The 27,607-nt window shown below is 35.6% G+C and overlaps 1 protein-coding gene across 1 annotated transcript in view; it reads left to right on the top strand.

Annotated features, from left to right (window-relative positions):
* Positions 1 to 3,675: 3,675 nt before the first annotated feature.
* Positions 3,676 to 27,607, top strand: part of LOC133325222 (poly(U)-binding-splicing factor half pint) — a 106,915-nt gene continuing 82,983 nt past the window's right edge. Inside the window, exon 1 of the mRNA XM_061534003.1 lies at positions 3,676 to 3,764. Coding sequence (XP_061389987.1) covers positions 3,731 to 3,764 — 34 coding nt within the window. The 5' untranslated portion in view covers positions 3,676 to 3,730. The remainder of the gene's footprint in view (positions 3,765 to 27,607) is intronic.

The following is a 27,607-nucleotide window of genomic DNA, read 5'->3' as shown; positions in this document are numbered from 1 at the left end:
CTGTGTAGGTTTGGGGTAGGAAGGAGGTTTTGGAAATAAGTACTACTTTGTACAAAATTTGGTACAATTTGAATTGTGGGTGAACCTATGGAGTTGGAATCTTGATACTTGGATTTAGAATCACTGTCGGTTTGTAGGATTGGGTACAATTTGGTACAATTTAAATTGTGGGTGATCCAATAGAGTTGGAATCCTGAAACTTGGATTAAGAATCACTACTTCCACAGTAAGTTTGGGTGAGAAGGAGGATTTGGAAATTCGTACTACTGTGTACTAAATTTGGTACAATTTGAATTGTGGGTGAACCTATGGAGTTGGAATCCTGAAACTTGAGTTTAGAATCACTATCGATGTGTATGTTTGGGGTATGTAGGAAGTTTTGGAAATTTGGATTTTGGTAAAACTTTATAGCCCAAATCATGAAATTTGGTACTAAATGGTACTCAAATTTAATTTATGGTCTATATTAATGTGTGAATTGGTTTTTCTGACATATGGGAAATTACAAAAATCTGTTAAATTCCTTGAATCTGAGGTTTGTAAGGTTATAACTCGCGAAATATGAACATATTGCATAAAATTTAAATTCATTTCTATAAAATGAAGTCTTCTTGTCAAAACCTTAAAATATTGGTAATAAATAATAAGTTGGGTGGAAGCTGTGATGGTTGTGATGGGTGAAAATGTGTTGAAGCCAACGAGTTTTTTTGTGTTCCATCCTTATTTGTGGCTAAACTACACAACGCACGCACATGTGATCAGTGACTAAGTTGCAGAATACCCCATGGACAATATTAGTACCATATTGTCCATGGGGTATTCTGCAACTTAGTATGATTTTTCGATATAATCACTGCATCCACCCAAAATGGATGCTGACATTTTGAAGCCGGATTTTCGGTGTTTTTTGAATTTTTCTTATAATTAGGACGTGCATCCAGATAATGGACTAAACTAATTATAGGATTGTAGAACTAGTGATTTTGCTTCGTTTGGTGTATATCTCATGAATGTGCTCACCGTAGCTCCTTTGCAATTGGATTCCAAAGACGAAAATTTGGTGCGTAAATTTTTGTAAAAAACCCATTTTTTGAGTCCTAATTTAAGAAGGTCCATTCAAATTCCGTGGAACCCCGCGTGATTTTGTTTTTTTACGTGCCGGATCTAATGAGCCCATTCATTCTCAATTCCGCCCAATAAAACGGCGGATATAGGTACCTTGAATGTGGGAAAACTGCAAAAACTTATTTTGACAAATTCGCGTATATAATCGCGGATTGCTTCGAATTGATTTCACATACATTCATTCTTGTGTTGTCATATTCGCGAATCTGTGTGAAAATAGGTCAAAAATATATAGATACGCGAATTATATGTGTATTTTATCAATAATCGATTGTGGAGGCACATCCGCGGTTCTTAACCGATCCTTTTAAAATCAGTGTCCCTTTGTGCATTTTCATAGGAGATTACTGGTATCGGATGCGCATAAAAATCGTATGCACGTTGCGCCATTTTTAATCATTTTTGCATAGTAAAGTGCATCAGCTGCACACTTTGGCCGCATAATGAAACCTCGAAAAATGCATAATTATTGGAAGAGATTGATTCGGTTTATACTAAAATCGCATGCGCATCAATTGATTTCAACTAATACGCGAATTGCATGCTTTTCAATATTGATCATTTTTATGAATTGTAAGTGCAATATATTTAGTCGCTTTTAACGACGAAACTCTTATTGTTTTAATTCAAAAGTTAATTTATTTTATTTTCCGACATCTTCATGCTTCTATTTGTTTTTCGGGACTATTGTACCGTATTTCAATGTGATTTGACTAGTATGCAAAGAAAACAATGGTGTTTAACCATTTGTGAAGAAATTCGCGAATTACAACGAATAGGAATTCACTTATTCATTTATATTTGAAATAAAATAATTTTAAAAGAATTTTGTAATTTCCTATATGCAGTTTGCTGTGAAAATATAATATGTTAATACATGTTTAAATATTTCCTACATTCGCTAACGAAGTTGCGGGCATATGCTAGTTAGATATAAAAATATAAATAAATATAATTAGATTCTAATTAGATTCTTATTAGGAACAATTTGACAGATGGTCGAGACAGAAACAAAGGTTTTCGTTTTGATACATCACTTATTATTGCATCATGAATTTTTCCTTATAATATTTCAACAACATTGGCAACATTGCACATCGAATTCAAGTAGGAATTACGCACTTTGACAGTTAATCGAGACATCATTTTCGCTAAATGGACTACTATATATCATGGTATCAACTACCTTCGCATTAATACGAGCACACTTAACATGCTACTGATTTCAGCATAAGGTGATGTACCAAAACAAAAATCTTTGTTTTTGTCTCGACCATCTGATAATTTTTTCCATGATGCAATAATAAGGTGATGTATCAAAACAAAAACATTTTTTTTGTCTCGATTATCTGTCAAATTTTTCCTTATAATATTTCACATGGTTGGCAGCATTGCACATCCAATTCAAGTAAAATTTACCACTTTGACAGTTAATCAAGACATCAGCTGCTCTAAATGGACTACCTATTCATTGTGCCATGAATTTTTCCTTATAATATTTCAAATGGTTGGCAACACTGCACATCGAATTCTAGTAGAAATTACCCACTTTGACAGATGTACAGACATACATATATTTTAATCGGGACTTGTGATCAATAATAGTCAATAGCTTAATAATTTTAATCGGGACTTGTAATCAATAAAAGTTGATTGCTTAATTGTACGAATTTTTCTGTTGAACGGGATTGCTGCGACTGTTGTTGTACATTGATATGTCAAAAATATTTCGCAAAAACAAACCGATTTATAAGGTTTTTATACACAAATGCATTAAGAAAATGTTAATAAATATATTGCCGAACAGGCTTAGAAGATTCTCGTTTATAATTTTTTTGTTTTTTGTAATATTCTGGTTTTGAATTACAATATTTTTGACTTTTATTTGTTCAAACAGCTGGGCTGATGCGGTTACCTTAATAAATCTGCTTTGAACTATACTAAATTTAGTTATATTGACCTAGTTCGTACGCTCATTTCAAAGAATCATTAAATTGAACTAGTTCGTTCGTGTTGCCACTCATAAGTAATTACTCATATGTTTTATTTTTTGTTGCATGTGGGACCCATGTGCAATTATCGAGATGGGTAATTTATTATTTAATGTTTTATAACATCTTTTTTCGATTCTTAATTATTTCCAACATTACAAAAAGTTATTAACTTGCTTTTATATCTTCCCAAATGCTTATAACGACGTTGGAAAAAAGTTCCACAAAGCTGCTCCTCTCAAAATTCATTATTGTGAATTGACTCCAAATTATGGAGACGTAAAAAGTCCACATTTTTTTACATTTATCTTTAGTCTAGTTTTCGATGTTTCCCCAAATGGGTAATTTATTTATCCTCCGTTTCTAATATGTACTATTCTGGTGGCAACACTGTCATGAACTAAACAACTCAACTCTACTAGGAACGGCAAAAACTTAGCGTCTGTATTCGCAACAACATACCACATTTTGTTCGTCAAATATTTAACATCGTTTGAGAAAATGGTAATTATTTGTAGATAATTATTGTGTAAAATATTAAAACGTTTGTACTTTTTCAGTCAAACTGTGAAAGAAATCGTTCTCCGCGGTCGGATGAAAGTGTAAATGATTCCATGTCTCCTTCGAAAAAATTTCGACAAGAATCTGGTAAATATAACATTTGTTCTGGAATTGTAATTGGGATTACTTCTAAAAACATATTTCACTGGTGTTAGAGAACTCTATATAATATGTGAAGTTCTGTGATAAAGAATTTACAATTAGTTATTAACATTGAGTTTTGCGTTAAGACGATTGCTTATAGATCCTAATATGAGAGGATTGGTATACCAAAAAATATATTATTTTACAATTGAACGAATTGTCAAAATATAGGAACAAGACAAATTTTAGGGGTAAGGCAAGTTTATAGACGCCGCAAAGATGTTACTATATTACGATTCAATTTGTTCTTGTATGAAGTTCTCCCTAAAAGGCATAAAAATTGGGGAACAAATGCACTTTACGGACACCTCTCTGATAATTTTGAAATTTTTACCATAGGTAGCCCTTCTGATGCTGATTACAGCAATATACATTTTTTCGGGGGGAAATCAGTACTTCCCGAGATATGGGGTTCCAAAGTTCAAAAATACCCCCACTTTTTTATTAAATATATTTAAGAATGCCACTCCGAAACGTTTAAATTTTTTACAGGACATAGTCCTTATGGAGCTGATTACAACCACATAATTTTTTTTGGGGAGAACTTCGTACTTCCGGAAATATGGGGTATCAAAATGTAATAAAAACCTACATTTTATACCCTTACTTATTATCCGACAACAAATTGAGTTATGAGAACAAAATTTTCTTTAAATTTAATTTTTTTCTGAATAGCCGGCCTTCGACCGGGTATTTAAGACTTTCTTCTATGGACAGGTGGAAATTTGGGCTACGCGAGCAGCATTCTCTTTTAATTTAAATTTTTTCTGAATAGCCGGCCTTCGGCCGGGGATTTAAGACTTTCTCCTATGGACAGATGGAAAATTGGGCTACGCGAGCAGAATTCTCTTTTAATTTAATTTTTTTTCTAAATAGCCGGCCTTCGGCCGAGGATTTAAGACTTTCTCCTACGGACAGGTGGAAAATTGGGCTACGCGAGCAGAATTCTCTTTTAATTTCAATTTTTTTATAAATAGCCGGCCTTCGGCCGGGGATTTAAGACTTTCTCCTATGGACAGATGGAAAATTGGGCTACGCGAGCAGAATTCTCTTTTAATTTAAATTTTTTTCTAAATAGCCGGCCTTCGTTTAATTTGGGCTACGCGATTCTTTTAATTTCAATTTTTTTATAAATAGCCGGCCTTCGGCCGGGGTTTAAGACTTTCTTCTATGGACAGGTGAAAAATTGGGCTACGCGAGCGGAATTCTCTTTTAATTTCAATTTCTTTTTTAAAAGTTATACGTGATTAATTAAATCATATTTAATAAGCTTCATTACTAAATCCCCGGCCCCAGCCTATTTTTTCCAAACCCCATTTCTCAAGAAGTATGGACTTCCTCCCATATAGTAACATATTTATGTAATCATGTAAATTATACATACCTCTGCTGATCCAGAACAATTCGAGTGTCCCTAAAGGAAAAAATCCTTAAATCAAAGAAATAACCATATAAGCTTATTTTTAAAATGTTGAACCCCATATTTTCGGAAGTACGAAGTTCCCCAAAAAAAATTATGTGGTTCTAATTAGCTCCAAAAGGACTATGTGCTGTAAAAAATTAAACGTTTCGGAGTGGTATTCTTAAATATGTTTAATAAAAAGTGGGGTATTTTTTGAACTTTGGAACCCCATATCTCGGGAAGTACTGATTTCCCCCCGAAAAAACGTATGTTGTTGTAATCAGCATCAGAAGGGCTACCTATGATAAAAATTTCAAAATGATCTGAGAGGTGTCCGTAAAGTGCATTTAAGCCAAAATTGGCCACGGGAGCTTCAAGAGGAGGACAATCTGTAGTAAAATTTTCGAACGATTCGGAAGGGAAGCTATATCTTAAACAATACAAAGTCAACTTGACACAAAACTTAATTCAGTTCAGGTAGACAATATCTAAATCTAAGCGATTAAAAGAAAACTGAACACAGCAACCTAGACTCTATTCAGAGCTCTGTGCACAATATTGTCTCTATAGAACAACTGTTTGGTATTTGATGCACCATTTGCGTTAAATCCGTGAAAATATATATGGGTAATTAGTAAAATATATATGGAAGAACATCTAAATCCGATTATAATTAATATAATGGGTTGTGCCAAATATCACAATTGGATTTCCTTGCAAAAATGCATTGACAGACAAACGGAAGGACTGTGTCAGAAAGTAATTCTCTTATATCCTCAAAAGTATGGATCTATCTTGTTTCGTACTATGCACAACTATAAAATATCCTGTACGACAGTACCTTTGGGGAACAAGTGTCTAGGCACCCTCGCGGATCCTTTTTAAACATTTACCACATGAAGTCCTTGCAGCCCCGATTATTATGTAATACTTTTTTCCTTGCGGATATCGGAAATCCTACCAGAAAAAAAACAATTGATTTTGCGGAAAATATGTTTTAGGTATTTAATCGGTTCGCACCTTACCAGGAACATATGAGCTTCTGAAGCTTATCAATCAGAGTGTGTAAGAAATGTTCATCTGATTTTTTTACCCAACAATTCATCCTTACCTCAAAAATGATGCATCAAGGCGTATTAATAAGGGCATCCAGGAGACCAGCCAAGTTTGCTGTCAAAATCCATTACTATAAATTGACTTCCATTGTGAAAACGTAAAAAGACGGTACTGTTGTAGGGTAAGTGCTCCTAATGTCGGCATGTACCAGTACTCGGCATCAGTTGCATATAACTTCAAATAACTAAAAAATCATCTCACTAAATATGAAAACTGTCTTGAATAATCTTCAATAACATTGTCAAATATCTCTGTGTAAAATTTCATCAATCTAAGTTAATTTATTAGTCATTAAAGTTTTTCTAAATGTGGTTCTTTCACCACTAGCGACAGTGCATGTTTCTTAAGAAAAAATAGTGAGCATGCCGATTTTAAAAGACTCGTAACTTTATTAAAATTATATATTTTTCACACGGATTTTCTTGTTAGAAACATGCAGAGGAAGACTTAAGAATTTAAAATTATTAAGAAATATTTGTAATTATTATATTTGTACGCATACCGCACTTAGGAACAAACAAAATTACGATTTTCCTATAGTCGCCATATGGGTGAAAAATAAGCACATTTTCGATAATTTTGGCTCAATATTGGTGAAAATGTTAAATAAGTATTCTAAAAGCCGATTCATTTATAAAAAATCATATAGTGAAAAGATATAGTGAAGAGAAGGGACCAAGAAGACAGATGAGTGAAGGTCGATGGCCCTATGAGTCAGACAGAAAAAGTATTACGTGCCAAGGTTATATGCTCCTAACCAGGGTTTAAAATGCAGCATCAAAAAATATTAGCATTAGTCTTACAGAGCTACTGCTAAAAAATATTGACATTATGACTAAATCAGCAAACGGCTAGCTTTTTTAGTTCGTAGCATCCGTGCTAAGCACGTATTGCACATGCGAGCTTTTTTTGTTATGACTAATCGGCAGTACGACTACATATTCATATTTCGCTGCCGACGAATAATCAGCCGAGGGTTGTTTTTATGTTTGTGTGTTGCCAACGCAGAATTAGAAAAACGGCATTTCATTTTGTGCGTTTTTATTTAATTTAAGCTTGTCAAATCGCAATTAAAACTGTCAATAATAGTACTAAAAACTAAATAATATATTAAATTAAACTCTTTAGCAAGTATTACTAATTGTCTTTGTTCGAAAAAATGAAATTATCATAATCGCCATTTTTAATTATCTCATTTAATTTATAAAATTTCAATGGGCAACACTGAACTCGAAAAATGCTCGGGTTTTGTTTGCTAAAAATCTTGCTAAGCAGCCACAGTCAAGGTGCTTAGTCTTCATTGTAAGCTTTGGTTGTTAGTCGCGTTGACAATTATGTTGTAGTTGTTCATTGCTATTTTGTAGCTGCTGACAAGATCAAGAAGCTTTAGTTTTGCTTGCTAAAATTATTCGTAATGTATTGCTATTTGTTGCAGTTGTGCTTGGCTGTGCTGCATAGTTTGAGGATGAATTTAGTTAGCAGTGCGCCAATTTTCTGTGTGTTTGCTATTTTGGCGTTAGCATTTTAAACCCTGCTCCTAACCATTTGATGTTTCTAATTATGCTGTAGATTAGAGCAGGTTCGGTTGATGTGAAGAAGCTGAGACCCGGTAGAAAATGAGCACCCATTAGTCTGTGTCGCCTGTAAGCCAGGGCTGGACAGTGACACAGGAGATGCTCAATTGTCTCCGTCTCCTCCTCGTCAACACAGAGTCTACAGTAATCAGTTGCATCAAGATCCCATTTACTAGTAAAGGCCCTGATGTTGCAGTGACCAGTGATGAATCCCGTCATCACTCTAATTTCAGCTTTGTTCAGGTTCAACAGTGAGTGCGTTCTTTTGGTAGACAGAGTCGGCCAGATTGATCTTGACACGTTGCACCTAGGTTCGTTGTGCCAAAGTTCGCGGGCTGTTTCGTTAAAGAATGCCTCAAAGTTCCTATAGAAAAGACAAATGGGTGGTTTGAGTGAGTCATCAGTTTCTAGATCGATGGATTGAGATCCTCGTCTAGCTAGTTCGTCCGCTCTTTCATTACCCAAGATGTCACAATGTCCTGGTATCCAACACAACCGATAGCTATGGTTAAGTTCTTCCAGAGCTGCTCTACACTTGAGGACGGCTTCGGATTTGATGTGGCAAGATTTGATGGCTTTAAGAGCCGCTTGACTATCTACAAAGATAGTCACCGGTTCAACGACCTCAGCATCCAGGTTTTTTATCAATTCCGCTGCCTTCCAGATCGCGAAGATTTCAGCTTGGAAAACACTACAATTACTATCCAGCTTGTAGGTCAACTCAAGGCCTAACCTTTCACAGTAGACGCCTGCCACAGTACCTTCTTCCATCTTGGATCCGTCTGTATAGAAGGCCAGACCGTCCAGAGGAGGGTTACTTCTTTTCCAGTCGTCTCTACTAGGGATAACGACGTCGCTTAGTTTAGCGCGTTGGTCCAATGCTATACCTGGTTCATTTAGAACACTACTATGCCCAAAGGTACAGTTCCGCCAGAGTTTTTGTTCGTGTAGCCTTCAGAGCTGCTTGTTGCGTACTCCTTCTGGCTCCTGTAATTAAAATCGCGGCGGCTCTTTGTACCTTGTCTAATTTACTAGATGTCGACTTGAGGCTCAGACAGTTCCACCAAACAAGAGAGCCATAGGACAAGATGGGCTTCACCACAGTGTTATACAACCAGTGTATAGTCGATGGTTTAAGCCCCCAGCTTTTCCCAATGGAGTTCTTGCATGCTTAGAGTGCAATCATTCCTCTCTTCGCCCGTTCCTCAACGTTCCTTTTCCATCGTAGTTGACTGTCCAGTATTGTGCCGAGGTACTTTGCTTCGGGAGATAGGAGAAGTTGCACCCCATCCAATGTTGGTGGAACAAAAACGCCGAGCTTACGCTTCCTAGTAAACATTACCAGTTCCGTATTCGTTGGATTTACACCAAGACCATTTGCCCTGGCCCAGCGTGACAGCGTCAGTAAGGCTCTTTGCATAAGCTCAGAGATTGTAGAGGGAAATTTTCCGGAAATCAATATCACCACGTCGTCCGCGTAAGCTACAACTTTGATACCTTCCCCGTCCAATTCCCTCAATATGATATTAATTACCAGTAGCCATAGTAACGCCGAAAGCACCCCTCCTTGAGGTGTGCCTCTAGTTACCGTTTTCCTGATTTTTGTATCCCCCACACTTGAATTTATAATTCTGCTGTTAAGCATTTTATTTATCCAATATGTCAGGGTATCAGGAATGCCAACTTCCCTAAGTGAGTCGTTTATGGATTCAAGTTTAACGTTGTTAAAGGCTCCCTCTATATCTAATAAGGCGGCCAGCGTAAAATTTGAGTTTTCCATGTTCCTCTCAACATAGCCCACCACTTCGTGCAGTGCAGATTCCACAGACTTGCCCTTTATGTATGCGTGTTGTGAGTTGCTGAGAGAAGTGGTGTCTATACGACTCCTTATCTCCAGGTCGATCAGTCTTTCGAGAGTCTTGAGGAGAAAGGATGATAGGCTAATGGGTCTATAGTCTTTTGGTGCAGAGTGGTTTGGTTTCCCTGATTTGGGAATATAAGTGACCTTTACCTCGTTCCATAGATCCGGAACACACGAGAGAGTCAGACACGCAGTATAAATCTTCTCAAGGATCAGATAAATACTTGGCGAGGCATATTGAAGCATCGCCGGAAGAATACCATCCGGTCCTGGCGATTTATACGGCTTAAATGTGTTGACCGCCCGTCGTATCTTATTTCTGTTAACCACCCTGCTAATGAGATCCAGATCCGGGGTGGCAAAAGGCCGAGTGTCATCACGATCACCGTCGATGGTACCCATGTCCTTGCAACCCGGGAAATGAGTCTCGGCTAGGAGATTTAGAGCCTCAGAACCTGAGTCCGTCCACGCTCCATCTTGCTTCTTAATACTACCGATGGACTTCGGGTCCTTGGATAGTAGTTTTAGAAACCTAGCAGCGTCGTTGACTCCTTCTATCGACTCACAGAAATTTACCCATGACTTTTTCTTCGCGCGTTTTATCTCACTCTTGTATTTATTGAAACTAACTCTATAGGAGTTCCAATCAGTGTCGAGTTTAGACTTATGCGCCCTGTTATACAGTCGTCGGGTCGCTTTCCTGAGCTCACCAAGTTCCTTGTTCCACCACACTGGCCGAGATTTCTTCCCAGGATGTGTGAGCGGACAGGATTCCTTATAGCAACATAGGAGTACGTCCGTTAGATTTTTCACGGCCCCGTTGAGTTCCACAGCTGTTCCTAAGTTTGTGTTAAGAGTCAGCTGAGAGTTCGTTAGCTCCGTGAATTTCTCCCAGTTTGTTCTCCTTGGATTCCGATAAGGCTGTTGTCTATCTCCGTCAAAAGAGTACTCGAAGAGAATCTTTAAATGATCCGAGAAGGAACATTCATCAGATACCCTCCAATTTCTGATGACGGAGTCGTCTAGATTTGAGAGGGTTAAGTCCATGACCTCCTCTCTACCCCTAACTTTAAAAGTCGGGTCACTACCCCTATTACATATACGTAAATCATAGGATAAAATGAAATCAAAAACGGACTCACCTCGTTTGTTTGTGTCCTTGCTACCCCATTGAAAATGGTGAGCATTTGCGTCGCATCCCAAGATAACATTGCAGGTGCTCGTCATTTCATCGAGCATCTTCCGTACACATGTGCCTGGTGGATCCCTCTCCTCAAAGGGAATATAGACTGAGGAGAGCAGGGTGGCCTTCCCCGTCTTGTGCTCCAGTCTCACAGTGCACATGTCACCATTGCTGTAATTAGATAGAAAGATTAAATTTAAGCTCTGCTTACCTACTATACATGTTCTCACCTTGTCCCCCGTGGACGTGGCGAAGATATCAAAGTTGGCATTCCTTAGTCCAGAAACCATATTTTTTAAATATATGGCTCCTGAACTAAGGCAATGTCCACTTCCGAGTTCGTGAGGGACAGGAGTAGTTCGGCGGCTGCGGCTTTGCAATGATGTAGATTGATCTGCATTATGCGCAGCCTACGCCGCTTCCCCACTCCTACTGAGTTTCGGTGGATGTGTTCAGTCGGAACCGAACCCATCCTGAACCGAAGTACAGTTTGCACTCACGCTCCCTGAGATACTTCTCCCCTGGTGGGTCAACCGCCACTCTCGCCACCATACCACCATCCTCGTTACTGGGAGTTAGATTGACCACAATCCAACTCGATGTAGTGAGGCTGGGGTTTTGTATCGCCAGCATCTTTAGCAGGAGCTCTTTATCCCCAGAAGGTGGGGGAACCCAGGTCGAAAGGACCCGTCTTGTCGGGATTTCTGCTAGGGAGACCGCTGAAAGGTTAGCTCCTTCCCAGAGCGCGCCAAAGCGCTCTGGCTCGGCACCCTTCTGCATGAAGGCACTACCAAACTGTCGGCCCCCTTGGTCCGTCCCGCAGACGATAGCCGACCGAAGGGCTCCTTCAAATAGCAACCAATGACTCTCACTGATTCTACCCTGAGGATCAGCTTTGTCTATGATTGCCACAAGAAGGTCTTCATCGGTTGCTACCTTAGTTAGTCTATCATACGGCTTACGTCATTGTCTACGAGCCTTGGAGGTCGCCTTTCCAGAGGAGGTTGAAGCCTTCTCCGTACTCGGTCGTTTCTCCGCAGTTTGTAGTCCAACACAAGCCGCATAGAAGGTAGAAGGATCTACCAGGCGAGAAGTCATCGTCTTCTTGGGTGAGGGTTGAGGACCCTCCGAAGAGCGGATACGCTTCACAGATTTATTCTGTGGGGCGACATCTGCTCTCCCAGGAGACGATGATTCCTTCGCTGACTTCCCCTTCTTCCTGTTTCGACCACTCTTGGATCCACCCAGCACTGCATCACTTGCTCTATTGAAATTTCAATTTCTAGAGAAAGTGGACTTATTGTCTTTACAGGTTGAGCCCGCTATATGGTAACTGATAAAAAAGGAATATAAATATTTTATTTATTTATTTATTCCAAAAAATGCAATTTGAAGCCATTAAGGCCGATTTCATTTAAATTGCAAACTATACTACTCCATTTAACAAGATTTCTTAATGATATCTTAGAAAGTATTATTCTAAAAATAATAATATATTTCAATGTTTGGCAAGTGGCTAACTACTCAAGTAAGTGTATTAATATCACATATTCAATATTTAGTAATAAACAGCATTGTATAAAATATAAGAATTTAAATTTGTATATTATAAAAAAAGATGACATACTTTAGTTTAGGTAGAAAAATTGAGAACTACTCCACGGTCACCCGAATTTAGGTGTTCTCTACGATTTACTTTTTTGAATAATATTCTTACAAATGTCTTTGCAGATTTTGTTGTCATTTGACGAAGTGTCAAAGTATAGTATTTCAAAAAAAAAAAAAAATAATAATAATTAAAGAAAAAACATTTTGAAACTTCAAAATGCGATGTTTTTATTAATTCCGTTCAGTCAGGTTCAGTCCATTAATGTAGAATAAAGTGGTATTTTTTGATTATTTTTACTGAAAACAATGCTGCAAATTAAAAATATTGAATGTGTCTAAAAATATTGACAAATTCTATTAGAAAGAATAGTTATATGTTTGTCAAATTTCAAATTATGGTCGAGTATCCACCCAGCACTGCATCACTTGCTCTATTGAAAGTCCTGATTTAGATTAGGCGAGTTTACTTGCGGCAAGTCTTTGTAGGAGAGAGGGGCAAGGGGAATAGAAATGAAAAAAAAAAATTGCTCGTACCGACAATTTTCTGGCAATTCGTTTTGTGTATTTCGTATTTGTTGACGTTTTATATATATTTAAATGTGAAAAAACAACAAATAGAAACATATTTTGGAAACCTAATTGCCTTGTATAGACGCATGAAGCAAGTTCAAAAGAGAACGACAAGAATTGCCGCAAGTAAACTCACCTAATCTAAATCAAGACAAATATCAATTTCTAGAGAAAGTGGACTTAGTCACAATTTAGATTAGGCGATTAAATCATAGGATAAAATGAAATCAAAAACGGACTCACCTCGTTTGTTTGTGTCCTTGCTACCCCATTGAAAATGGTGAGCATTTGCGTCGCATCCCAAGATAACATTGCAGGTGCTCGTCATTTCATCGAGCATCTTCCGTACACATGTGCCTGGTGGATCCCTTGCATCTTCCGTACACATGTGCCTGGTGGATCCCTCTCCTCAAAGGGAATATAGACTGAGGAGAGCAGGGTGGCTCTCCCCGTCTTGTGCTCCAGTCTCACAGTGCACATGTCACCATTGCTGTAATTAGATAGAAAAATTAAATTTAAGCTCTTCTTACCTACTATACATGTCCTCACCTTGTACCCCGTGAACGTGGCGAAGATATCAAAGTTGGCATTCCTTAGTCCAGAAACCATATTTTTTAAATATATGGCTCCTGAACTAAGGCAATGTCCACTTCCGAGTTCGTGAGGGACAGGAGTAGTTCGGCGGCTGCGGCCTTGCAATGATGTAGATTGATCTGCATTATGCGCAGCCTACGCCGCTTCCCCACTCCTACTGAGTTTCGGTGGATGTGTTCAGTCGGAACCGAACCCATCCTGAACCGAAGTACAGTTTCCACTCACGCTCCCTGAGATACTTCTCCCCTGGTGGGTAACCGCCACTCTCGCCACCATACCACCATCCTCGTTACTGGGAGTTAGATTGACCACAATCCAACTCGATGTAGTGAGGCTGGGGTTTTGTATCGCCAGCATCTTCAGCAGGAGCTCTTTATCCCCAGAAGGTGGGGGAACCCAGGTCGAAAGGACCCGTCTTGTCGGGATTTCTGCTAGGGAGACCGCTGAAAGGTTAGCTCCTTCCCAGAGCGCGCCAAAGCCACTAATGGTTTCCACAAGGAAATCCTTGGATTTCTTGTTTAAACAGTTAATGACTTCGGCACCCTTCTGCATGAAGACACTACCAAACTGTCGGTCCCCTTGGTCCGTCCCGCAGACGATAGCCGACCGAAGGGCTCCTTCAAATAGCAACCAATGACTCTCACTGATTCTACCCTGAGGATCAGCTTTGTCTATGATTGCCACAAGAAGGTCTTCATCGGTGGCTACCTTAGTTAGTCTATCATACGGCTTACGTCATTGTCTACGAGCCTTGGAGGTCGCCTTTCCAGAGGAGGTTGAAGCCTTCTCCGTACTCGGTCGTTTCTCCGCAGTTTGTAGTCCAACACAAGCCGCATAGGAGGTAGAAGGATCTACCAGGCGAGAAGTCATCGTCTTCTTGGGTGAGGGTTGAGGACCCTCCGAAGAGCGGATACGCTTCACAGATTTATTCTGTGGGGCGACATCTGCTCTCCCAGGAGACGATGATTCCTTCGCTGACTTCCCCTTCTTCCTGTTTCGACCACTCTTGGATCCACCCAGCACTGCATCACTTGCTCTATTGAAATTTCAATTTCTAGAGAAAGTGGACTTATTGCCTTTACAGGTTGAGCCCGCTATATGGTAACTGATAAAAAAGGAATATAAATATTTTATTTATTTTATTTATTTATTTATTCCAAAAAATGCAATTTGAAGCCATTAAGGCCGATTTCATTTAAATTGCAAACTATACTACTCCATTTAACAAGATTTCTTAATGATATCTTAGAAGGTATTATTCTAAAAATAATAATATATTTCAATGTTTGGCAAGTGGCTAACTACTGAAGTAAGTGTATTAATATCACATATTCAATATTTAGTAATAAACAGCATTGTATAAAATATAAGAATTTAAATTTGTATATTATAAAAAAGATGACATACTTTAGTTTAGGTAGAAAAATTGAGAACTACTCCACGGTCACGGTTAGGCGTTCTCTACGATTTACTTTTTTGAATTATATTCTTACAAATGTCTTTGCAGATTTTGTTGTCATTTGACGAAGTGTCAAAGTATAGTATTTCAAAAAAAAAAAAAAAAAAAATAAATAAATAAAGAAAAAACATTTTGAAACTTCAAAATGCGATGTTTTTATTAATTCCGTTCAGTCAGGCTCAGTCCATTAATGTAGAATAAAGTGGTATTTTTTGATTATTTTTATTGAAAACAATGCTGCAAATTTAAAATATTGAATGTGTCTAAAAATATTGACAAATTCTATTAGAAAGAATAGTTATATGTTTGTCAAATTTCAAATTATGGTCGAGTATCCACCCAGCACTGCATCACTTGCTCTATTGAAAGTCCTGATTTAGATTAGGCGAGTTTACTTGCGGCAAGTCTTTGTTTGTAGGAGAGAGGGGCAAGGGGAATAGAAATGAAAAAAAATTGCTCGCACCGACAATTTTCTGGCAATTCGTTTTGTGTATTTGTTGACGTTTTATATATATTTAAATGTAAAAAAAACAACAAATAGAAACATATTTTGGAAACCTAATTGCCTTATATAGACGCATGAAGCAAGTTCAAAAGAGAACGACAAGAATTGTCGCAAGTAAACTCGCCTAATCTAAATCAAGACAAATTTCAATTTCTAGAGAAAGTGGACTTAGTCACAATTTAGATTAGGCGAGTTTACTTGCGGCAAGTCTTTGACTGTAGGAGAGAAGGGCAAGGGGAATAGAAATGGAAAAAATTGCTCGTACCGACAATTTTCTGGCAATTCGTTTTGTGTATTTCGTATTTGTTGACTTTTCATATTTATTTAAATGTGAAAAAACTATTGACATCAAATGAAAAAAGAAATATTTTCGAAACCGAATTGCCTTGTATAGACGCATGAAGCAAGTTCAAAAGGGAACGATAATAATTGCCGTAAGTAAACTCGCCTAATATAAATCAGGACTTATTGCCTTTACAGGTTGAGCCCGCTATATGGTAACTGATAAAAAGAAATATAAATATTTTTCCACGGTCCCCCGAATTTAGGCGTTCTCTACGATTTACTTTTTTGAATTATATTCTTACAAATGACTTTGCAGATTTTGTTGTCATTTGACGAATTGTCAAAGTATATAATTTGTGGTGGTATTTTTTGATTATTTTTATTGAAAACAATGCTGCAAATTAAAAATATTGAATGTGTCTGCGTTTCTCCTGACTTGAGTGACATTGGTATTATATTCTACAAAAAATTTCGTGTTTCCGATTATTCTACAAATTAAATTGTCAAAAATAACGATGAATTGCATTATTTTCCATAAAATGATCAGATCAAGGTACATGTATTAGGTAGTCTCATCGACCCAGTTGATTGCAACATTGAATGTCAAAACAAATTGTTGCAAATTTTAAAATTAATTTTTTGAAAATAAAATTTAAATTTCGAGATTTTTTCCAATTTTACCTCGAGAGAACCATTAAATTAAATTAAAATTAAGTCGTTGCGATCGGCGCTATAAAGAGCTATAATGTCAATATTAGACAATATCAGAATATGTAGGCGATGTAAATATTTAAGTATAAATACAACATCGAAGTACATATGTACATCAATTTAATTGAGTCATTATAAAGATCAACCATTCTTCTTGGATATACATTAAACTTTTCCACCTTTATCATTCTGTAGCAAACATGTATGCCATACAGTTCCAATTTTGAGATTTTTTAAACAAAATCTTGGTCAATATGACTCGCTAAATATTGACCGATCATTATGAAAACATCCGTACTTATTCGTTATACAGATTCCCTTCTGCGTATAATTTCGTGGTTTCCGGTCATAATTGTAGTCTGTAAATATAAACTAATCGCTACCAAAACCAATAGATGTCATCTTAGGCAAGAACCGAATCTGCATGCAAAATGGAAATTATTGAAAGATGCTGAAACAGAAAATTTGTTTTCAGAAGATTATTTATTTTTATTGAAGCCTCAAAGGATGATTTTAAATAAATTTAAATACTCTCTATAATAATTAAATTTTAATGACTATATCTTATAAAGGTATGATAATCCGAACATATAATAGTATGAAGTTTTAATGGCTAGCAAGTAAGTGACTACTAACGTACATATTCAATATGAAGCAAGTAATAATTGTTTTCTATCGACATTTGACTCGGGTAGTGATAATCAGATTACAAATTATAATAGAGAGATGGACACACATGACTAGAAAGATTCTGTTAGTTGAGAGATGATAGGATCTAGAATCAATATATCGTGCAGCTACAAACTCTTGCCTAAACTTTGAAAATTCAAGGCTAATTGAATTTTATTTGTCTTGTTTACAAATGTTGACATATAATGTTACCAAAAAGTTGCTTTGTTGTAGTAATTCGCCGATGCTACTACCTAATATATGTGCCTTGGTACAGATTTAGATTAGGCGAGTTTACTTGCGGCAATTCTTATCGTTCTCGTTAGAACTTGCTTCATGCATTTATGAGTAAATTTAAATAATCTTTAAGCTTCCGCTTAAATAAAGCATAAGCGTATGCGAATGGTTTCAAATGCGATAAACACGAACTATAACAGAGTGTTTATATATAGAGGAACGTATAAGTGGAATGTAAATTTGAACATTTCGCGTAGAATGAATAAAACAAAATTATCAAGTAACAATTTGGGTTGCTGCACCTTCATGATTTTTTAAAAATGTATAATTCGCTGCTTAATGTAATCCCTGAAATTACAGCGTCAAAACTCATGTGTAAATTCCATGCTTATTTATTTATTTTTTTAAAGAATAAACATATTATCAATATTATATCACCAAGTACCTGTGTAAACATCAATACCATAATTAATCAGACTCATGAGTAATGAACATGCCAAACGCTTTCTAACTATTCTAGAGTATATGACTTTGGGCTATAAAGTCTTCTTTAAGACAAATTCTATTAGAAAGAATAGTTATATGTTTGTCAAATTTCAAATTATGGTCGAGTATAATACCAAGACACTTGATGGAATCAATGAATACCATTAAGAAAAATCTTTGGAAAAATCTTCTATTATTAAAATTTATCGCTTTAGTGTTTGTGGGATCAACTTTAAGTTTATTATCTTCGGTTGTTTTAAAGATATTATAAAGGTGAGAGTTTTTACAGGTTTCTGAAGTGTTTGAAATAAACAATAAAAAATATCATCAGCATAAACGAAAGGATGAGAAATTTGATCCTTCATGACAGTTACAATATCATTAATATACATAATAAAAAGTGTATGATTTAGTACCGATCCTTGAGGTACCCCACATGTGAACAATCCAAACGTAGAACAAACTCTATTTACAGTGCCATATTTGCTACGGTCTGACAAATAAGAGAAAATAAGCTTACAAACAGTTTTAGAAAAATTGAAGTTATCGTGAAGCTTACGAATTAGAATATGATGGTTTATGCAGTCTAAGTCAGATCTAGTCAAACCATAGTGCAATTCACATGCTCATTTAACTGTTTCCTAACAGAGTCAGTAATATCTAGTAATGTAGACGTTTTGTTATCATTGTAACGAAACGCAAACTGATAGGGGATAGCCGAGTACGATTATAACGAACACCGGTTATAATGAACTTTCCTTTTAGCGAATACATTTCCTGGTCCCGAAGTTTTAAGACATATTTTTCATACAAATCTTGACTCTTATAGCAAACTACGGATATAGCGACCTTTTTTTATAACGACCTATTTATTCGGTCCCATCTTTCAGTTTTCTTTTGTTTTAATTCGGTTATAACGAACATGCTATAAAAACACAAAATAATTAACAATAACAATTCACACAAAAGTTCATTTATACGCTAACGCTGGCAAAGTTACAGAAAATGTCAGGTTCATCAAAGAAAAAGATAAGCAGCTTAAGTATTGCCAAAAATGACACAAAAAGTGCTTATTTCGGATTTGAATATATATTTTTCTATATTTGCGTTTAACGAAAACGTATGTCAAACGTTTTCGTATTACAAAGTGCGGTGATGCCACACTTGCGTAAAGTAGATGCGAAAGGAGATACGAAGAACAGGTCGCTGTTCTGGTATCTGGGCTAATGCTTTTTGAACTACATCCCATAGTTCGGCTTTTGTCGTTGGTTTGGCATTTGCCACAAATCGTTTTACATGTGCCCACAAATTTTCTATCGGATTAAGAGTTTGTACTGTAGGGCCTGTAAAAGAGTGAGAGTTAACATACAATTGTATTGTAAGAAAATTAATTTATGTAGTGAGAGGGGCACCTTTGTACACTTTGTTCTTTCAATCATCATAAAATGTTTTATTTTATAATTTTTGGTTTCTAATACATTTTAACTAATAGGTACATATGTAACCTTTACAATGAATATACATATTACATACTTTAAGCTATATATATGTTATTACAGTTTTAATGGACGAAGTCAGTGTTCAAATTCCATTACATATTTGTCAAATAAATCCTCATGAAGTAGGTTAACCCGGTAAATTCTGATGTAAATGCCGTTTAACGAAAGAAAACTATCACCAAAAAATTAAAAGTAAAATGTAAATTTTGTCGGCAACTGAAAAAGCTAGCCAAAATGGTTTACACAGATGTAGAACAAAATTGGCATGCGGGTCGGAAAAAATTTAAAAACGTGATTTTAAGAGCGTTGTTCAAAGGAGCCCCCTATCCCCTATGTATTTAATTAAATTAGTAAATAATTAGTAATAACAGTAATAAAATATCTAAAGGAAATATGGGTCTGTATCGTTTCCTGTTACAAACCGTTATGTTTGTAACAGGCAAAAGGAAACGAGATAGACCCATATTTCCTTTAGAGAATATGCATAAAATCAATACAAAAATGTGTATAAGTCATCCATTTTTTAACCGATTTTTTTGATTTTTATCATTTTCGAAAGCTAATTTAATTTTCTTCCCCGTAATATAATAAAACTTATATGGCTTGATATCATAATTTCATCGTACAGTCCGAAGAAAAATAAATGTTGTCATTTTATGCGTATTTTTTCACATTTCAACCGCTGTAACTCAGCCAATCCTCAACCGATTTACCAAATATATATCTTGTTTGAAAGGAAAAATTGTACTCTTCGAAAAAAAAAGAATAATATAAATCCGTTATAAAGTAAAAAAAGTTATTCAAGTTTCAAATGGAAAATCCATGAAACCACGTTTTCCTCTATATTTACCGTTATAAAATTAATTTTCGAAGTGACCCAGAACAACCAAAGGTATTTTCGTGATCCAGGGACTCCAACTAAACAGAATTGGCACATTAGAACCCCTGAAAAAATTTCGTGTCGCACAGTGCAATTATATTATTTGGGAACCTAGCCACAAGGGCAACATCGTTCCCCGGAACCACTCTACATCTACTACTCCAAAATCTTAAAACGAAGAATAGATTTATCTTAATATACATATATAAGTTATTTAATTAATAAAAAATTTATTATGTAAGTAAAACATCTATGCAACAACAATATCATGACAAGTAATACAATAAAATATGCATAAAAAACCATGCAAATTAGCATATTCATGTAGGGCTTTCTCATAACTTCTAATGGAACCACTGAATGTCTTGAGACCCTGTTGTGAACAGTTGAATGCTCGAGCTATTCTTCTAAATGAGAACAACTGCAACACGGAGGGAGTGGTTTGGTATATCTAATGTATAAAAAGTGATCAAATGAAATACCCAGGAATTGTTTAATATACGATGAAACGTGATCCCACAACTTCAACATAAACACATAACGCATAACTCGATAAAACAAGAGCCTAAGTTTGCGTGAACATAGCCAGAACTACCACTAACAATTTCAATACAATATAAAAAGTGTGGCATTATGAGCGAATGTACCTCCTGAATTCCTATATCCTTATGGAGAGCAATATAACAAACAATATAACTTTCTTAAAATAAAATTACCTTCGACACCAAAGAATTAATATGAACATCAAACACCAAACCATTATCAAGCAACAAACCAATACACTTAAGTTACGCAAACGACATACAATTCCTACTATTAAAACAACCGAACGTATTGCATTCTACCAATTAAATATGAATATATCAGTTTGCACGGTGAGGACGAAAACTTCAAAAAAAAAAAGATGCAGCTTACTTATTAGCGTTGACTGTTTAATTCTGTCAAATGCCTTTTCAAGGTCCCGCGACAGCAACACACAACAACCATCCCCACTAACTGCCTTTCTGGTGTGTTTGGTGTGATGATGTCTAAACCAGAGTTGAACAGAACTAAATTGAGAGTAAGTATGTGAGAGCGTAACTGAGAGATAATCATCAAAAATTACTGACCGAAAGAGACGAAAAGAGAATACCTGTTTAGTGGTTTAATCCCATATTGGTTATCATGGAATAATTACCACTGATTAGAGAGAGAGAGTTTAGAGAGTATCTGCATTACCGATGTCGGCCTATAATCTCATTCTTCAATTCTTTTACGAATTTTTGCTATCTTCCAAACATCAGGAAAACAGACACTTTTATCATCGTGTTGACAACATCTAACAAATCACGTTATTTCCTGCATAATAAAGATGAAGTGTTGAATGAGTTTTTCCTTGGTCGAATGAGTTTTTCCAAAACCTTTCGTCCGTGTGGGGATAGCGTACACATCATGTTCCGTACCAAATGTTAATACATATTATACATCTATTATCCTATACAGTATATATTTCATCAGCCAGCTCATATTACTCATTTGTCATAATTGTGTATTAGACCAACATTAAAAATCAATTTGTTCGAAAAGTACCAAGAGCTGGATGAATTTGTATCATCGCCGTCTGTGTCTGAGCAGAAACGTAAAAGGCCTGCGAAAAAGGCTCCCAATAAAGTCGCGCCTAGTCACAAATCCACAGCTTCTGTTGGGAATACAGTGCCACAATCACCTTCCGTCAATATCACAGATACAACGGAAACTGATTGTGTCCAGACATATGCTAGTGTTGCGTCACATGACTAATCCAAAATCTGTGAGTATAAGTAGTGCTAGTCTGGAAAAGACTTCAAAACCAATCACGGAAATCGGGAATCATCAGTTCAATCATCTAATGCGTCTTCCGTAGCTGTCACTAGCAATTCCCTCCAACCTGGTCAAAGACCATTATCTATAGCTCCCACCATGAAAATGGTATTTGTATCTAGGTTTGCACCAGATACCTCGGCTGAGGATATAAATTATTATATAAAATCAAAAATCGATGGAAATTTCTTTCTACGTTGTTATAATCTCCGGTCTGCTTTCTCAGAAAGTAGATCATCTTTTAAAATCGTAGTACAAGAATGTATGTTTCATCGACTAATCTCGAGAGAATTTTTGCCTGCTAATGCATTTGTAAAGGAATTTCTGGAAAGATCTGAAAATTTAGCTCATTTGCCTCAGAGGGCTGAAATATTGCCAAAAAACTAAATATGTTTCTCAATGTTTCCTATCAGAATGCAAGAGGGTTAAACACAAAATTAACTCGATTATTCTCTGATAGCATTGGTTTTAATTATGATGTTATAGTATTTTCTGAAACTTGGTTAAAAGCATCCGCGTTAAATAGTGAAATTTAGAAAAGAGAGTTTTGTTAAAAAAGGTGGTGGCGTCCTTATTGCAGTTGATGCCAAATATTCCACTAATTTAATTGAATTAAACTGTTTTGATATCGAATTTATTTGCATATCCATTGAATTAGAAAATTTTAAATTATTTGTGACTTGCTCATACATTCCTCCCTCATCGCAACTTGATATTTATAATCAGCATCTGTTAGCAATAAATTCAATCACTAACAAAATGAATGACTCTGACAAAATATTAGTTCTCGGCGATTTTAATCTGCCGTCCGTAAAGTGTCTTTCATTGCCAGATTCTGAGGCTCTAACACCCTTGACATCTGATGCAAATGTAAACTTATATACCTTTGAAATTGTAAATCGTTTTAGCGACTTAAATCTTTATCAAATAAATAGCGTATCAAATTGTTATGATCGAATTCTAGATCTAGCATTTGTGAATTATACACAATATTTTGAAATTATTAGAATACCTCCAGTATGTATTCCCGAAGATAACCACCATCCTACATTATGCATATCCATGATGCTACCAACAATTCTTTAATATCATTTAAATCTGTTCCTAATTATAATAAAACTGACTTCCGAAAGCTAAACGCACTTATCTCAAACGTAAATTGGAGCTCATTATTTATTTATGAGTCATGGTGATCTAGAATTATCAGTATATTAATTTTATGATATCCTAAATAAATTTATTCTAGAATGTGTTCCCATTGTTAGAGTTAGAAACTCGGAACGATATCCATGGGTCACATCGGGGCTTTCAAGTATTAAAAATTATAAAAATAAACTTTTTAAAAAATATAAAAAACAGACTAGAAGAGTAGATTATGCTAAATATGCTGTCGCAAGGTCTAAATATACGACAGAGTCCCTAAAACTTTATAATCTTTATTTAAACAGGATTAAACATAATTTCAAATCCCATCCTAAATCTTTTTATGACTTTGTTAATATAAAAAGAAAAGCTACGTCAAAGCCCACCATTTTGAAATTCAATAATCAGACATTTGAGAAACACTCTGAAATTTCAGAGTGCTTTGCAAATTTTTTCGCTACAACATATTCATATTCACCCTGTCCAAATAAAGACACATATAGTTATAAATTATCGACGATAGATCAAATATCTATGCCTTTTTACAAAGTCAATATGTTTCTAAAAATCTACGTAATTTAAGATCAATTAAAAGTCCAGGTCCGAATGGCATTCCTAGCATAATTCTTAAGGGCCCCATATACTATAAATCATGCCGTCATGCCGATGAACCCCTTTTTGTATATGTGAGATTGACTAGTGTATGGCAAACTCTTCAATCACTAGTCCAAAAAATCGATTTTTGTCCCATAAATTGCATTTTGAGTAAATTCAGTTGTTTTTTACTCCGACTCAATTCTATTATTTTTGTACACAAAATTATTTACTGAAAACTTTCAAAATGAATATTATTCACCAGATTGATAGGGGTTCATTTTCAAAATCAAAACAATTTTGATTTTATTCATGCATTGTGTGTGTCACACATACATAAATAAACTTTCAAAAAATAACACATACTATGATAAATGCTGTACGGCATGATGTATAATGTATGGGGCCCTAAAGTACTGTTCAGATACATTAGCTATCCCTTTAACGCTGTTGTTTAATTATTCCCTGAAATATAGTCATTTTCCTACCTTCTGGAAGAAATCCTATATAGTTCCTTTACACCAATCTGGTCTCGAATTATAGAGGAATTGCTAAATTAAGTGCAATTCCAAAATTATTCGAAAAACTGATTACTGATGTAATTTCTCATAAAGTTCAGCCAATCTTAAGTCCATATCAACATGGTTTTCGTAGTGGCCTCTCAACCATTACCAATCTTATTCAATTCTCCTCAACCGTCATAAAAGGTTTTATTCAGCGTAATCAAACAGATACAATTTACACTGACTTCAGTAAAGCTTTTGACAGGGTTAACCATATATAAATTAAATCAAATTGGTTTCAGTATAAATTTAGTTAAATGGATATCATCTTATTTGCGAAATAGATCACAGGTAGTTTTGTTGATGATTGTCTCTCCAAATCCGTTAATGTTCCTTCCGGTGTTCCCCAAGTCATTTAGGTCCACTCTTTCTTCTTTTTATAAATGATTTACCAAATGCAATAATCCATTCCAAATTGCTAATGTATGCTGCCGATGTCAAGTTGTTTATCACCCATAAAACGGCATATACATTAGAACTTTTTACCGGGTTAACCTACTTTGTGAGGATTTATTTGACAATATGCAAAGGAATTGACAATTGAAACCCACTGGGTTAACGAAATCCGGTTAAATGTAAACGTACTGTAACTCCATGAAGCAAGCTGATTTAATTCAAAATGATTTAAATAGCTTTTTTCAATGGTGCGAATAAAACTGTATGGATTTAAACCTAAACAAATGTAAGCATATGTGTTTTTCCAGATCTTCTACTTTAACAAGGCAATACAATATTAATGGTACTGTTTTATCAACTGTAGATTCATTTGTTGATCTTGGTATTTTAATGGATCCAAAATTAAATTTTAATAATCATGTCATTTCTATGGTAAACAAAGCCCACGGTGTCTTAGGATTTATAAAACGATGGGCTAAAGAATTCTCTGATCCCTACATTACAAAACAACTTTTTACATCTCTTGTGCGACCCATATTAGAATATGGCTCTGTTGTATGGGATCCCCAATATACAATATATTCAGATAAAATTGAATCAGTGCAGAAACAATTTCTAATTTTTGCACTGAGAGGTTTACATTGGAATAGTGACTTTGTGTTGCATTCTTACACTAGCAGGTTAAAATTAATTCGAATGCCTACATTGAAAAGTAGACGTGTTATGTTGAACACTATGATGGTAATTAAAATACTAAACGGTAATATACCCTCAGACTTCCTAATTTCATCCATTAGAATAAATGTTTTCGATTAAGTAGGAATTATCAACCATTATACGTAGATTTTCATCGCACAAATTATTCTATGGGAGATCCACTTAGTAAAATGTGTATTGATTTCAATTCTGTGTATTCTAACGTAGACTTTTGCATGAATATAGAACTAATAAAATCTAATATAATTATATTTTTAAATGAATAATACAACTTAATAACAAACTGGCTGTTGAAGTAGATTTCTGTAGCTGGTTTTCTATCCCTTCTCATATCCCATCATAATGCGGATTATGGTGTGTACGCGATCCCTACGAAAGGGGGAGGTCGCCCCCTCGGTCGGCAGGGGTGGGAAAGTGAGGCGTGGGAACGTACATACGAGTATTCCAATGGATTTTGTTGGAATGAATGGCCTAGCTAGGGTCCCATACCAATACGTCATATTCAACTATATCCTGGGCAAGAGAAAGAGAGAAGTCCTGGAACTACATTTGCTATATGATGTTATTATACAAATGCAATTGCATCAAGAGTCCAAGGCCAACAAATTATCACACGCTTAACTTTTAACCTACTAGCAGAAACCCATTTCCCAGGTTGCAAAGATGTGGATTGAATGCGATGACACTCAACCTCTTGCAACTATAGATTTGGATCTCATTGACAAGGTGGTTAACAGAAATAAGCTACGATGGGCAATCAACACATTCAAACCATATGAATCATCAGGACCAGACCATCACAACGGCAATGCTTCAATTCGCACGCAAAGTATATATATGATCCTTGAGAAGATCTATACGGCGTGCTTGACTCTCTCGTGCGTTCCGGGTCTATGGAACTAAGTCACTCTGCACTAGACATCTGCATGAATGTACTCGTACAATGAATCCACATCCACATTCATGGATGTTAAGTCGTATTCAGAGTACACAACAACATTTAATGAGTGCAAATGAATTCAACCACCGAAGTTGTGTTGTTCTACGTTGTGCTTTGTCCGATCAAACGATCAAACTTGAAAGCACAACATTAAGTATGAAGGATTACAAGAACAAGTTATACAACTTCAATGAGTCCAATGAGTGAACATCATGCATTGTATTTTGTATTCTATGTATTCATTCAACGACTTAACATTGATGGTGGGCATTTATTGTACAGGTACATGCAAATGTTTACCTTGTACACTCTTTAAAACTTTATTAGTGAGAAATAATGTCTTTTATTTTTTTTCTATTAAATACAAGTAAATAAAAACTGTAGAAAAGTAAGTAAAAGTTAAATGAAATGACGTCAGAAAAAACGGCGGAATCTTCCTCAAGGGATATACAAAAATAGGCCTATGCAGAAAATTTCCCCAAAAATTGCAAATTAGAGTACAAAGTTATATGAGGAGTACAAATAAGTATTTGCGGAAATACATATGCACTTTTTTGGGACTTAAAGACTTTTCATTTGTTTTTTATGTTTTTTGGACGTAGGTCATTTTCTTACAAATTGTCTCTCATTACATTTCTTAATTTCTGCAATAAATGTGTACTTTTGTTGATTTTTTACATGCTAATATTATTAAGTAGAGTAGAGATTGTTTATTAAAAAATATGAATAAAAATAATTAAAACGTCCTTAAGTTCGACAGGGCCGACCTTTTTATACTCACCGCCGCGAGGTGAACAGTCAAATTTTTAAATTGATCGATATTTTTATATGGGTTTTATGCCATGGTAAATAACTACCAAGAGAAATATCAAAAATAGAGGCTATTGGAAATTTGGACTAGGACCTTGTACATACCGAAATCCTCAAATTGTCAAAAATTTAGTGTACAGTTTTG

Source organism: Musca vetustissima, unplaced genomic scaffold (genome assembly GCF_032173495.1).
Source record: "Musca vetustissima isolate MV318-11 ecotype Yass unplaced genomic scaffold, APGP_CSIRO_Mvet_v1 utg11272, whole genome shotgun sequence".
In the NCBI taxonomy this organism is placed as follows: Eukaryota; Metazoa; Arthropoda; class Insecta; order Diptera; family Muscidae; genus Musca; species Musca vetustissima.
This window is presented reverse-complemented; position numbering and strand designations above follow the sequence as displayed.